The 14,542-nt window shown below is 45.3% G+C and overlaps 1 protein-coding gene across 3 annotated transcripts in view; it reads right to left on the bottom strand.

The window, feature by feature from the left end:
- Positions 1–14,542, bottom strand: part of CCDC88C (coiled-coil domain containing 88C) — a 158,773-nt gene that overhangs the window by 8,685 nt on the left and 135,546 nt on the right. For all 3 annotated transcript variants that reach the window (XM_049898419.1, XM_049898421.1, XM_049898420.1), the window contains 3 exons: positions 7,546–7,734; positions 6,490–6,558; positions 3,150–3,218 (listed from right to left, as the gene is read on the bottom strand). In XM_049898419.1, the coding sequence (XP_049754376.1) occupies positions 3,150–3,218; positions 6,490–6,558; positions 7,546–7,734 (327 nt within the window). The remainder of the gene's footprint in view (positions 1–3,149; positions 3,219–6,489; positions 6,559–7,545; positions 7,735–14,542) is intronic.

The following is a 14,542-nucleotide window of genomic DNA, read 5'->3' on the forward strand; positions in this document are numbered from 1 at the left end:
TTATAAATAATAAGCAGAGAGTAGAGATGGAATACCCTACGCGTCTGTCAGTTTGTCCTACTGCGGTGCCTTGTATATTGCTGTGATGCTGGAAGCTATGCTACTCTTATTTCAAATACTGCAGAAGGGTCACCCATGGTGGACAGGTTTTAGCTGAGCTTCTAAAGTAAGACTGACTAGGAGGAAGAACCTGGTGGTCTACTTCTGAAAAAATTAGCCAGTGAAAATCTAATGAATAGCGGCAGAACCTTGTCTGATATGCTGCCAGAAGATGAGCCCCTCAGGTTGGAAGCCACTCAAAATACGACTGGGAAGAGCTGCTTCCTCAAAGTAGAGTCAACTTTAATGACGTGGATGGAGTCAAGCTTTTGGACCTTCATTTGCTCATGTGGCATGACTTGAAATGAGAAGAAATAGCTGCAAGTATCCACTAATAATTGGAACATGGGATGTATGAAGTATGAATCTAGGAAAATTGGATGTCATCAAAAATGAAATGCAACACATAAACATCAATATCCTAGGCATTAATGAGCTGAAATGGACTGGTATGGGTCATTCTGAATTGGAAAACCATATTTTTTTTTTTTACTATGCCGGGAATGACAAATTGAAGAGGTATGGTGTTGCATTCATCGTCAAAAGAGAATATTTTGAGATCTATCCTGAAGTAATAGGATAATACTCATATGCCTACAAGGAAGACCAGTTAATACGGCTATTATTCAAATTTATGCACCAACCAGTAAGACCAAAGATGAAGAAATTGAAGATTTGTACCAACTTCTGCAGTCTGAAATTGATCAAACATGCAATCAGAACGCATTGATAATTACTGGTGATTGGAACAGAAAAGTTGGAAACAAAAAGAAACAGCAGTTGGAAAATATGGCCTTGGTGATAGAAATGATGTCGGAGATCACAGGATAGAATTTTGCAAGACCAACAACTTATTCACTGCAAAAATGTTTTTCAGCAACATAAACGGCAGCTATACACATGCACCTCACCAGGTGGAACACACAGGAATCAAATCGAATGCATCTGTGGAAAGAGCTATGAAAAAACTCCATATCATCAGAACAAGGCCCAGGGCCAGCTGCAGAACAGACCATCAATTGTTCATATGCAAGTTCAAGTTGAAGTGGAAGAAAATTAAAACAAGTCCATGAGATCCTAAGTATGACCTTGAGTATATCCCACATGAATTTAGAGACCATATCAAGAATTTATTTGACATACTGAACACTAATGACCTAAGACTAGACCAGTTGTGGAATGATATCAAGGACATCATACATGAAGAAAGCAAGAAGTCATTAAGAAGACAGGCAAGAGACTAATGGACCACACCTATCACAGCCTCCACCAGACTGAGTAATATGTAGATGACACAACCTTTCTTGCTGAAAGTGAAGATGACTCGAAGCTCTTACTGATAAAGGTCAAAAGATTCATCCTTCAGTATGGGTTACACCTCAACATGAAGAAAACAAAAATCCTCACAACTGGACCAATAAGCAACATCACGATAAACGGAGAAAAGATTGAAGTTGTTAAGGATTTCACTTTACTTGGATCCACAATCGACGCCTATGGAAGCAGCAGTCAAGAAATCAAATGACACATTATTTTGGGGAACACTGCTGCAAAAGACCTCTTTAAAGTGTTATAAAGCAAAGATGTCACCTTTAGGGACTAAGGTGCACCTGACCCAAGCCACGCTGTCGCCTCATACGTGCGTGAAAGCTGGACAATGAATAAGGAAGACCGAAGAAGAATGGATGCCTTTGAATTACGGTGTTGACGAAGAATACTGAATATACCATGGACTGCCAGAAGAATGAACAAATCTGTCTTGGAAGAACAGTCAGAATGCTCCTTAGAAGAAAGGATGGCGAGACTTGGCTTCACATTTTGGATATGTTATCAGGAGGGACCAGTCCCTGGAGAAGGACATCATGGTTGGTAAAGTAGACATCAAAAAAGAGGAAGACCCTCAACAAGATGGAATGACACAGTGACTGCAACAATGAGCCCAAGCATAACAACAATTGTGAGGATGGCACAGGACCAAGCAGTATTTCATGTCATGAGTCACAACTGACTTGAGGGCATCTAACAACAACAGAGATGAAATAAAACACCCATAAAAAATACTCAATCCAAGAGTAGACAGTGGAGACACAACAGTCCAAAAAACAGAAAATATTAACAAGATGGTAGATGTAAATACAATCACATCAATAATTACATTAAATGTAAATGGTCTAAACACACCAATGAAGACACAAGAGACTCTTAAGATTGGGTTAAAAACGCAAGATCCAACTAACTATATGCTAACTATAACACATATAAACATAAAGAAACAAAAAGATGAAAAGGAATACATTATAAAAAATATTAGAAGAAGTTGGTGTGATAATATTAGTATCAGATAAACTTTAGAACAAGGAATATTATCAGAAATAATAAGTACCATTACCTAATAATAATGAGGGTCAACTAAGACATAATAATCCTAAGTAATAAAAAAGCTTCCAAGACCTGAAGCAAAAACTGATACAACTGAAATGAGAAACAGAGACAAATGTACACTTATAGTAAAAGATTTCAACATTCCTCTCAGTAATCATAATAAGTAGATAAAAAATTAGTAAGAACACAGGAGACCTAAAGAATGCTATCAATGAACTTGAGCTAACCAACAAAAACAGAACATTCTGACCAAGAACAGAATATATATTATTTTCAGGAACACAGGGAGCATCATTAAGACAGACCATATTCTGCACCCGAAAGCAAACCTCAAAAAATTTTTAAAAATCAAAATCATCCAAACTATGTTCTCTGACCATAATGGAATACAACTACTATTGCTATCCCTATTTTATGGAAGAGTAAGTAACTGAGACTCAAAGGATTGTGACTTCTCCATGTTCAGAGTTGGTGAGTGGGAGAGTAGGGACTTAGACCTGAATCTGTTCCAACTCTCAGGCATGTCCCTGAAACTGTATCATATTGCCCCTAAGCTCATCATCCTGCACATGAGACTCCTGTTAAGTGTAATGTTAAAATTCTAAAAATGAATCCTAAGCCAAACTTCAAATAAATTAAAAAGCACACAAAGGAAAAGACTTACTTACCTTTTAGGTTAAGCGGTGAGCTGTTGCTGGATGTATTTCTACTGCTCTCTAAGCTACTTGGCCGGGACACTGAAAGGAAATGGCAACATTTAACATAAGGGGCCGATGAAGGGCTGACGACCAGATATATCCCAGATTAAAACCATCTAATCTGAGAAAAATTATGTAGCAAAGCAATTATATACCAAAGTTAAGGCAAATGTCCTCAAGAAGGAAGGAGCTTTGGAACTGTCTATATATGCCTATGAGGAAGTTTAGCTTCACCAACTAAGCTCTAAGGCTTAGCACACAATATCCTACACACAATAGCCTACTAACTACTACCGCTACTAACTTCCGTTATTTATTTTTGTTAGATTTGATGGTTTGGCAAGGTCTAGGGCCATAGATAGTGCAAATGGTTAAGTATTGGACTATTAACTAAAAGGCTGGTAGTTCAAACCCACCCACAGACGCCTTGGAAGTAAGGTCTAGCGTTCTGCTTCTGAAAAGTCACAGCTTCAACACCCTACAGAGCAGTTCTACTCTGTACACTTAGGGTCACCATGACTTGGAATTGACAGCACCAACAACAACAGCAACAAGGCTGTGATTTAAAACAATTTTGTTAGCCAAGGAAATCCCACGCAGAACTCCAATATAGAAAAAGACAAAAAATGGGCTGCTCTGGGTAAAGCAATGGTTGGGATAGGGCTGTAGGGAATGTTCTGCCCACCTTTCCACCACCATTATTGCACAAAACTTTCCAGAAAACACGGAAAACTCCCCTGCCCTAGACCATGACAGTGCAACTTGGCAAGAGCAAGGGATAGGAAACCAAGGGGAAGGAAGATGAAGGGTTGATCAAGGCAGACTGTGCACAGGTGTACACGACAGCATGCGAGCACACACATGCACAGGGCAACTCTCCTTCAGGTGCTAAAGACACGCCACCCAGGCAGCATTCTCACAGAGGGTGGGTGCTGGGACCCTCTGGCAGAAAGAGAGCACTTGTTTCTCCTAGCTGTTTGCTATTCTTCAGCTCCTTTGGTTCCTCTGCCTCGTATTTACATCCACCCCAAGGGGAAAAATCCACCTTATGGTGACAAGCGCAGGAGGGAAGCCAGCCCTCCTGGCTGCTGTGTGTGTGGGTGTCTGCACAGTCCTGACTGCAGTCTCAGGAGGAGCGGGACCAGGCTCTGCACAGGGCTGGCTGTGCCCTCCAGGGACGGCAGAGCCACCTCTCCTGGCCTGGGTCTCCAGCAGCACTGGCACCACGGCCTCGCCAGCTGCCCCATATCAGAGTATCCTGTGAGCAAGTGCGTCTCCTCTGCTGGACTGGGGAACCCCTGGGGGTAGGGCTGTGTTTGAGTCCTCCCTGTACCCGCTAGCATGCAGCTGGAGTTGACTGAACTGCACTGAGAACCTGGGGAAACATGAGGAGACACTGTACCCAGGGTTCCCCCAGGGAAGCTTGCTCATGCTTCCCGGGTAGCTGTAACGTCCCTGGTTCCCACGTGCTAGTGAGCAGCCCAGCAGTGGGCAGCTGAGGAACACCTGTGAATGCATCGTGTCTGGGGGTAAGCCCCCAAAACCTGCTTTTCATGAATTGCATAAAAGTAGATTAAGTCCTCTCTTTAAGCAAGGAAATTTTTAAAAAATATTTTATTTTTGGTGAAAATACACACAGCAAAACCCGCTCCCGTCCAACAGGCTCTAGACATGATCGGTGACACTGGCTACCCTCTTCACAGGGTGTCAACATTCTTCTTCATTCTCTTCCAGTTGTTTCACTCCCACTGACTTAAAACTCCCTGCTACTCAACCTTCTCATCTCTGCTTTAAAATAGCTGCTGTCCATTTGGTCTTATACAGAAAAGGGAACGTTTGAAATCAAAAACATGCAGCTCTTTAAAAAGCCAATAATAAGCTTAACTAAAATGAAATAGATAAAGTCAGTGGGACCCAAAAGGACCTTTCTTAATTCAAGCACTGTAGCTCAAGTTCCTGTCCCTTCTTTTTCTCCCGACAAGCAAAGGTAGAAGAATCGAACACTTATCAACAAAATGCTTTTGACCAGTTGATCTAATCATAACCCGGCCACCCAGCAAGACTCATCATGCTCTGCCCGCCAACAAACGAGGCAGATTTCTCCCGTCACATGCCTTCCATTCAGGATAAAGGTGGGACTCTCTGTGTCAATTTGTTTCAGTACAGAGCCCGTCTTTCCTCATATAAGTTGCAATTTTCTATACTGGTATGAATGAATGTCACCGTCATTTTTATATAACAGGGAAGGCAGTAACGCTAATTCCTACATTTATTGTTGATCACTGCAGAAAAACACTGAATTCAATGTAAACTTTCTGAGTTTTCCTTTTTTTTTTAAAAAAAAAACAACCAATTATTTTCCCACTCTTTTTAAGTTTTTTGTTTTCAAAAACCGTAAGAACACAGAACAGCTTTTAATTTTTGAGAGGGCTGGTCTAATTCACTGCCTATCTTCTACAGAAATTTACAATAAGCCTAGATCAAATGACAAGTGCTTCTGACAGTTTCTAAGCCTAAACACAACAGAGCAAATAAGACCCGAGAGAGGACAGTGAGAGACCGTCCTGACATGAAGGCTCCCAGCGCAGGGCACCAGAACTGGCGAACCTTGTGAAGCGCTTTAAGGCACGGGGGCTGAGGCGGTGGTAGTGAGATAGCATCTGAAAGGCTGTCTCCTGGGAGAGGGCAGAACCCAAGACAAACACGTGGAAACTACAAAGAATAACTCTGGCTCAACATATGAACAATCTTATAATAATCAGAGCCTCCAGAATGAAACACCTTGGGGGGTAGTGAATTCCCTGCCACTGGAGGTGAGTAACAGAGCTCTGGTGGTGCAGTGCTTAAGTGCTCAGCTGCTAACCGAAAGGTCAGTGGTTTGAATCCACCAGCCGCTCCACAAGCGGAAGATGTGGCAGTCTGTTTCCGAATAAGATTTATAAACTTGGAAATCCTATGGGGCAGTTCTACTCTGTCTTATAGGGTCACTCTGAGTCAGAATTGACTCAACAGCAATGGGGCCTCTGGATGGGTAACTCCTTACCCAAAGACACATAGCTGGGAAGTAGAAGCTACGTGCATCAGCCCCTCGGGAGGGCGAGAAAGAAGGAGCATGCGGGAACACTGGGCCTTCCCTATTCCCACTTCAAGCATAACTCAATCATATTCAACCATAATGCTACTTCAACCAACAACTGTGATTCTTTTGTATGCTGGACTTCCACACAGGACTTAGTTTGAGGGAAAAGGTACCATTAATAAAAACAAGTACGAGCACCGAGGCAGAGGACACAACGTGCTGACCACTCACCATACTGCCTGTGGCTGGTGAACTCGAGCCCCAGGGATGACTCACAGAGGTTGTCATCTGTGTTACAGCCTATGGCGAAAACAGAGCTGATGAGGCAGGGGCTCCGGAACCTGGCCCTCTGCCAAACGGCCAACTCTGGATTGTGTTGGCTGCTTCGACAGTGGCGTATCCAGCTTTTGGGGATAGGGAGGTGACCTGCCTCCTCTTACTTCTGCTGGGTCAGCCCTACCACTCTGACTCCTATCTGACTTAACTTTAAATCACACTTCTGCTCCACGTTGGTCTTGGTCTCTGGTGTTAGAGGCTCTCCCCAGGTGTCTGAGGAGCCCTGGCTGTCTCCCTATATTTAATAGCTTTGTACAATACACTGACTGGGGCTTCCATGGGCTTCACCCGGCAAGATCTGACTGGGCCATTCTGTTGGGAATCTCTTGGACTAATCAGATTCCTCAAAGACTATCTCAATTCCTTAGAAGTGTGAACCTGGCTACTGGCATCCTGGGAGACAAGTTGACAAAGACAGATAGGTAGGTGGGGGGAAAGTGTGAGCATGTCAACATTCAGTTTGCACACTGCACTGTTCCCCCTGTTTCCAGTACAGTACACCACCCTCAACTGGGTCTATGACCTCCAGGTCAGGGACCTTCAATATGCTCTCTAGAGAATAACCTCCAGACTTCTACCAAGGTGGGGTGGTGGCAGCTGCCTGGCTTCAGCACAAACTCTGCTCTCAGCCCTACCTCCACCTCCTTCTGGAGCTACTTGGTGCCACCCATTCCTGAATGTTGATGGTAGTGGGTTCTGAAGCTTTCTCCATCACCAGGTGACAACTGGGCCTCTGGATGGATAAGTCCTTGCCCAAGATCACACAGCTGGGAAGCAGAGCTGAGATCTGAACCTGTGTCTGAATGATGCCAAAGTCTGTCCGTTGCTTAACTGCTCTGCTTACCACCTCTCAGTCTTGGAGGAAGAAAGATCCCTTCTGCCTCTGACAGCCTAGGGTCTTTAGGAAGGACTGAAGCCCTCTCTTGGCTCTGGAAGGGGCCCATGACTCACCCTTGATGCGGCCTGGGTGCCGGGAGATGGGGGTGGAGCTGGAAGGGGTTGTAGTGATGGCTGAGGTGGCACAGATCCGGGTGCCCAGCTCTGAAGGCCAGGACTTCACAGCTGGGTCGGTGGGAGCATCTGTGCGGTCCAGGCTGCCTCCATGTGGGGACCCTCGCTTTGGTTTTGGATCCCCATGGCCTGGGCCAGAAAAGGACATGGAGAAATGAACCTGCAACATCCTGTGCCCCAGCTGGGCCACCAACCCAAGGCCTAGAAGCAGGGGCAGAAGGGCACACAGACCACAGGACACAAGCTAGGCTGCAGTTTAAATAGGAGGGGGCCTGGCTGCAAGCCTGTGTTGGCAGGCCCCATGAGGCTGGCTCTAGCACTAATGAGGTCACACTGCAAGTCATGAAAGGCTGAGAGAAAACAGAAGGGAAACTCGAGAAGTCCAAAATATCAGTTATGGGGCCACCTCCTACAGAATGCTGCAACTCAAACCCCTGTTTTAAAAAGCTCCTAACACCATTGCTGAACGTTCTAATCAAAGATTCCACAGAGGAATCCAGATCAAAAATGGGCGGCAGGTGGGGGGGTTGGGGGGTTGTAGAACAGGATTTCAAATTCTCATGGGATTCAGGCTTTCTGGAGCCATGGAGGCTAGATGAACCTTTCGAAGTATTGCCCTGAGATCCTCTTTAAACCTCAAAGCAAATATAATAGCCCTTGAAGTCTTTGTAAAACCAAACAACAGTTTAGCTTAACTAGTAAAGAATGCCTGCCTTGAGCATTGTGCTCTTTTAAGATCTACCTGTATGGGATCAAACAGACAATGGCAACTCAAAAGATCAGAGAGGAACCTCCGGGGGCAGTGAGTTTATGTGAATGGGAGGAACAACTCAGAAAAGGAAGAGGATGAGGAGGGTGGTTGTACAACTCAGAGACTGTCGTCAACATTACTGAATTGTGGATGTGGAAACTGCTGAGTTGGTGTATGTTCTGCTGTGTATACTCTCAACAAAAAAATAAAATCTCAACAAAAAGAGGGGGAGGACTCCTGATATAAAGACCTTGCTCAGGACCAGGCCAGGCCTGTGGCCATAGCTGTAAAGGCCCAGGATGTATCCTCTGCTAACTGGCTTCGGTTATGATTTGGAAAAGAAGTTTATTGCCAACTTAACGATGTCTTCTTAAAGAAGTAAAAAAAAAAATCTCTGCATGGTCAAATCCACTGCAGATGATTTTTCTTTATACCTTGTGCTTTTCTGCAGCCTGGAGATTTTCTACCATGAACATGTACTCTCATCAAAATTAAGTCATATTAAAAAACAAAACAACAAAATACCCCAACTATCCAGTAGGAGAGCATGAGTTCCCCAAATACAAGACAAAGATGACCGTACTCCCCGTTCGCAATGGCTAGCCAAGCCTTTTGTAAAATGTTCTATCCCAGGCGCCCCAAGGGCTGTGGACCTGGAGATCCACTGTGGAGATCTGGGCCTGTGACCTTATACTTCCACACACTGACTGCGTCTGCTTACTTGGCCCACTGCGCAGTCTTAAGTGTCCAAATCTTGCAATTTGAAATAAAGAGAAAATCTGGACTTTGGAAGATAACCTTGATGAGAAGCAAGATTCAAGTCTGATGGAATGAATGGGGATCGATCACCTGGCAGGTGAAGTTAGAATGAGGACTTAACGGAGGGGAGGTAGGATGAGCGAACAGTTAGCACAAATGGCAGGGAAACACCACGAAGCCCAACCACAGGGTCAGAGGACAGAGGTCAGGAGGGCCAGGCACCATGGTAGCCTCAGGTGTCCAGGTGAGGCTCATGAGATAGTCAGCGGCACATGAATCGACTTTAGCATTTCAGCACTCATACACTTATTTTTAGAATTACCTTGTTTTTACGGTGCAGTGGCTGGCTCTCCATTACTACCAGCACCAGTTGCTGTCAGCTCTACCCCATGTGTGTCAGAGTAGAACTGTGCTCCACGGGGTTTTCAGTGGATGATAGTTCAGAAGTAGACTGCCAGGCCTTTCTTCTGAGGTGCTGCTGGATGGACTTGAACCTCCAAACTTTGGGTCAGTGGCTGAGTGGAGCATGTTAACCGTTTGCACCACCCAAGGACTCCTTCCCATTTATAGAAGTGATAGAATCTTTCCTTTTAAAACAAACTTACTGGAAAGCTGTGAGTCAATCTAAGGCAGATGTGCACATAATTGCACAGGTGGCATGAGGATATGGCAAGAACCATGCAGATGGTACCAGAAAGGCTGAGGGTGGGAAACACTGCAGTAGCTAAAGGCCTCTGCTGACCAGTGATGTGTGACGTCCCTTCTGTCCATTACTGCTCTCATTTCAGCATCCAGGTGTCAGACATAGACAGCACAGTCAGAAAACTTCATTCGGGGCTGGCCTTTGGCTCAGCACAATTAATCCAACTTTTCAAAAGGCTTGAGCAGAGCAATAAATTCTCCAAAACATAAAACATGGCTAAAGAAGGGCCTTGTTATCAAAAGCCAACAATTCAGTGCTCTGACAAGGACAGAGGAAAGAAGGGCAGAGGTTTGAATTTTTGCTGCTTACAAAGCCTCACTTGGTCGAGGCTGCATAGTTTAGGAAGCAGAGAAAGCAACAACTGACCGGTCCGCTTTATGCGGGCACGACGGAAGCCTGCAGGCGCAAGCGTGGACACAGAAGCACATGGCCGCGCGACTTACTGAGTGCAGACATCCTGGCCCAAGCTGGACATACATGTGGGCACGTATGTCCCGAGGCTCCCCTAAAACTGTGCCGCCCCGAAGAACGGTCCAGACAGTGTGACAACTCATCTTCCATTTTGAACTCAGAATCCACGCTGGCTACTTTGGGCTTGGCTTGGAATTGGGGTCAGGAGAAGGGTTCCATTACAGGTCATGTGGCCTTTAGATACTGTTTTTTTTTTTTTTTTTTTAATTTCAGAAATGAAGGAGGATACATGGTGAAGACACATGATACAGGAAAGGATTAGAAATCTCCGATTGCTGAGAAAGAGAGAGGCTCGTTAGGGGAGGACGGGATGTCGGAGGAAGACCAGAACCGCAGGCGTTTAGAGAGAGCTGGGTGGGTCGTTGGAGACTTGTCTTTGTCCTTGCTTTTGCTTCTCAAAAAGGGACTCTTTTTGCGCTGAGATGCTAAAGTGTTATCACCCGGATAACCCAAGGGAGGAAAGAAAAAAGAACAAAAACAAATAAATGAAATATACAATAACAAATGACTCTAAATGAGCTAAATGTATTCAGGAAGTCGGAATCCTGTTCAAACCAGAAAAGACAGAAACAATACCCAATACTCAGACCCGCATCGGGGCTCAGTGAATCATTTACGCTCTGACTCAATTTAATTAGTTTAGTGGCATCTTAACGCCAACGATTTATTTACTCAGCACGTGAGGAGAATGACATGTTGCCCGACGAGCCAATGGTTTGGGCTGTTTTTCAATTTCAGTGTGTTCAATGATTAAATAAGAATGTTTATTAATTTAGGAGTCGCTTCTCTTACTCATCTATTTTAATGACAGGGCGGCCGACAATTCAGCTCACACACCACACCCATTCCCGTTCAAGGGCCTCAGAAATACTTCATGATATGTTTCTGGCCCACTATAATAAAATGGTCTACCTGAAGGACCCACCAATGATTTCTCTATCTCTAAAATAACCTCTTAGGAACATGAGTTTTAAAAAAAAGATTAAAATACCTCTTTTCAAGCTATAAAAAACCTCAGCACCCAGAAGAACCATGAATTTCCTCTGAGATCTCCTACTAGTCCTCCACCCCAATCCCACACTTCTTAGGCTTTAAATGGTAGTCTTAGCGAAGCAGGCAATTGATCTATCTTTCTGAACAGGTCTCACAGTGAAGGATTTAACCCATTGCTGACCAAAAGCCAAACCTGCTGCTGTGAGTCCAACTCATAGTGACCCTGAAGTAGTACTCCCCATAGGGTTTCCAAGATAATGCCAGAGCCTGTTACTTCTTGCCCCACAGTACCACCTGGTGGCCAGGGCTCACGCCACATAATGTTGTTGGGTACTGTCCAGGCAATTCTGACTCATAGTGGCCCCATGTGACAGGGTTTACTAGGCTGTAATCTTTACGGGAGCAGATCATCAGCAGAGTCACAAACTAGGTTCGAACCCTTAACCTTTTTCTTAGCAGCTGAGCATTTACCCACTGTGCTACTAAAAAAAAAAAGGGCTCCTTTATACCACACAAGAAGGGGCCGTTTTCTTCAATGCTGGTATCCCCGGGGCCCGGCCTAGGGCTGGGCTCTAAGCAGGAGCTCAGCAGCAGGTTTCTTCAGCATCTTTGGGGACCCTTAGCTGGAGGTAGTGCACGTAGCAGCTCTGAGCTTAGCTTTGGACCCCAGTTGTACCATTTCCTATGTCTGCGAGTGTTCACCTCGCAGAGCCTCGCCTTCTCAGGCCTACAAAGGAGACAGTGGCCATGCCTGTCCTGATGGGTAGTTGGGACTAACCGAGGTAAAAGAAGCGTGGAAAGCAGCCCAGGGAGCGCCCAACGAATAGTTGCTATTGATTATTATGATTGACCTGCTCATTCATGGTACAGTTTAACATGTGCCCGCAGTTTTTCCTCTGAAGGTTTTCCTAACTCAGCTAGGCTTATTATAGTTAGGGCTCGTCTGCTAGCCAAAAGGCTGGTGGTTCGAACCCACCAGCTGCTCTGTGGGAGAAAGATGTGGCAGTCTGCTTCCATAAAGATTACAGCCTTGGGAACCCTATGGGGCAGCTCTACCCTGTCCTATAGGGTTGCTGTGAGTTGGAATCGACTTGATGGCAACAGGTTTTTCGATTCAGCTTTTAAAGAATAAAGAAGGTTGAGATATATACAAAAAATATGAAACAACAGCCAGTATGGAAACCAGGGGCAACAGAACCCCTCTGAATAGCAACAACGCTAAGCTTGGTTATCATTTACCTGCGGATGAGCCTTTGACCTAATCTCACCCCCCAGAAAGACTGGGACGGTGAGCATTTGCTCCCAAACAACACACGTGTATGTGCACATACTTCTCTTCTGCATTTGAAAATGGCACCACAAGCACTTGTAGTGGTGACCGTGACCCCCAAAAGGCTCATCACGTCACGCTCAGGAGACGGCTTGGCACTGGCCAGGGGAGCTGGACCGCGCACAGGGGTCTCAGGCACAGGCCTGATCTTCAGAAAGTCCTGGTGTCCTTCACAAAAACTGAAGGACTCACAATGCAGGCCTGGCATAAATAATCCATAAAGAATATTTAAGAAGTAAATTTGCAAATCAGACAATGTTTAGGGTAACTACTGTGTTTGAGCGATGCTGCAATGCTTTTTTTCCACTCCGGAGTGTCTCTGAAATCAGGACGGCATCTTGGAGTTAAGGGTGTCTTACAGTCACCACTGGCCAGGTGGCACTGTGACAAAATACCTATTCATTTTGCTCATGTTTTGCTTTTCAGAGTACACACAAAAATCTGTCTAATTAAGGCTTTTAGAAGAGCTCTTTCAACAAGAGTATAATAAAAATTCTACTTGATAAGGCATTGCCTCATTTCATTGTCAGTGTTTTTCCTCCCAGTGGGATAAAAAATAATTGTGCATCTTGTAACTGATGGCCCCTTAGGTTCAATGAAATATGGCAAGATACAATGAAACACCGTCTTATTTCAGAATCTCTCGTAAATCCCAAACGATAGCCCTAAGTGAAAGATAAACTGCCTAGGGCTCACAGGGGCAAGTTCAGACCAGGCTGGAGAAGAAAACCTAACCTGCCTTTCAGAGCGATAAAAGAGCAGAGGCACACAAAGACTCTGAGATCTTGTACACACAGAGCACACTTGAAATGCACCTGGGATCTCCTTACAGAAAGAGTTCATTAACATCTTTCAATTTGTTGAGCTGGAAAAACATACAGTATCATACTTGTCTCTGCGGTGCCTGCGTGAATATCATCTTTGGAAATGAGGTACCTACCACGGTCTACTCGATCAGTGAGGCCTCTTGTCTAAAATAACAAAACTGTCACAGAACAAAATTGCTACAACACTGACATGAACTTCTATTTTTTGCCTGGTTAATAACATACCTCAGTGGGAGGCACGCATGCATGTACACACACCCTCCACACTCCCACACACGTGCACACACACACCCTCCACGCTCCCACACACACATGCACACACACACCCTCCACACTCCCACACACACATGCACACACACCCTCCACGCTCCCACACACACATGCACACACACACCCTCCACACTCCCACACACACGTGCACACACACACCCCTCCACGCTCCCACACACACGTGTACACACACACCCTCCACACTCCCACACACACGCACACACACACACCCTCCACGCTCCCACACACACATGCACACACACACCCTCCACGCTCCCACACACACGCACGCACACACCCTACACGCTCCCACACACAAATGCACACACCCTCCATGTTCCCACACACACATGCACACACACCCTCCACGCTGGCACACATACATGCACAAACACATACCTTCCACACTCCTACACACATGCACACACACCCTCCACGCTGGCACACATACATGCACAAACACATACCTTCCACACTCCTACACACATGCACACACACCCTCCACGCTGGCACACATACATGCACAAACACATAACTTCCACACTCCTACACACATGCACACACACCCTCCATTTTCCCACACACATGCACATACATACCCCTCCACATTCCCACACATGTATGCAAATACATATACCCTTCCACACTCCTGCACACGCATACCCTCCATGCTTCTGCGCACACATGCACATACACACCTCCACATTCCTGCACACACATGTAAACACTCTACATTTCCACACATGCATACACGCACCCCTCCACACGACTGCATGAGCATGCACAAACACACCCCTTTATATTCCCACACATGCACGCCCTTCCATGTTCCT

The sequence above is a fragment of the Elephas maximus genome, chromosome 10 (assembly GCF_024166365.1).
Source record: "Elephas maximus indicus isolate mEleMax1 chromosome 10, mEleMax1 primary haplotype, whole genome shotgun sequence".
NCBI lineage: Eukaryota > Metazoa > Chordata > Mammalia > Proboscidea > Elephantidae > Elephas > Elephas maximus.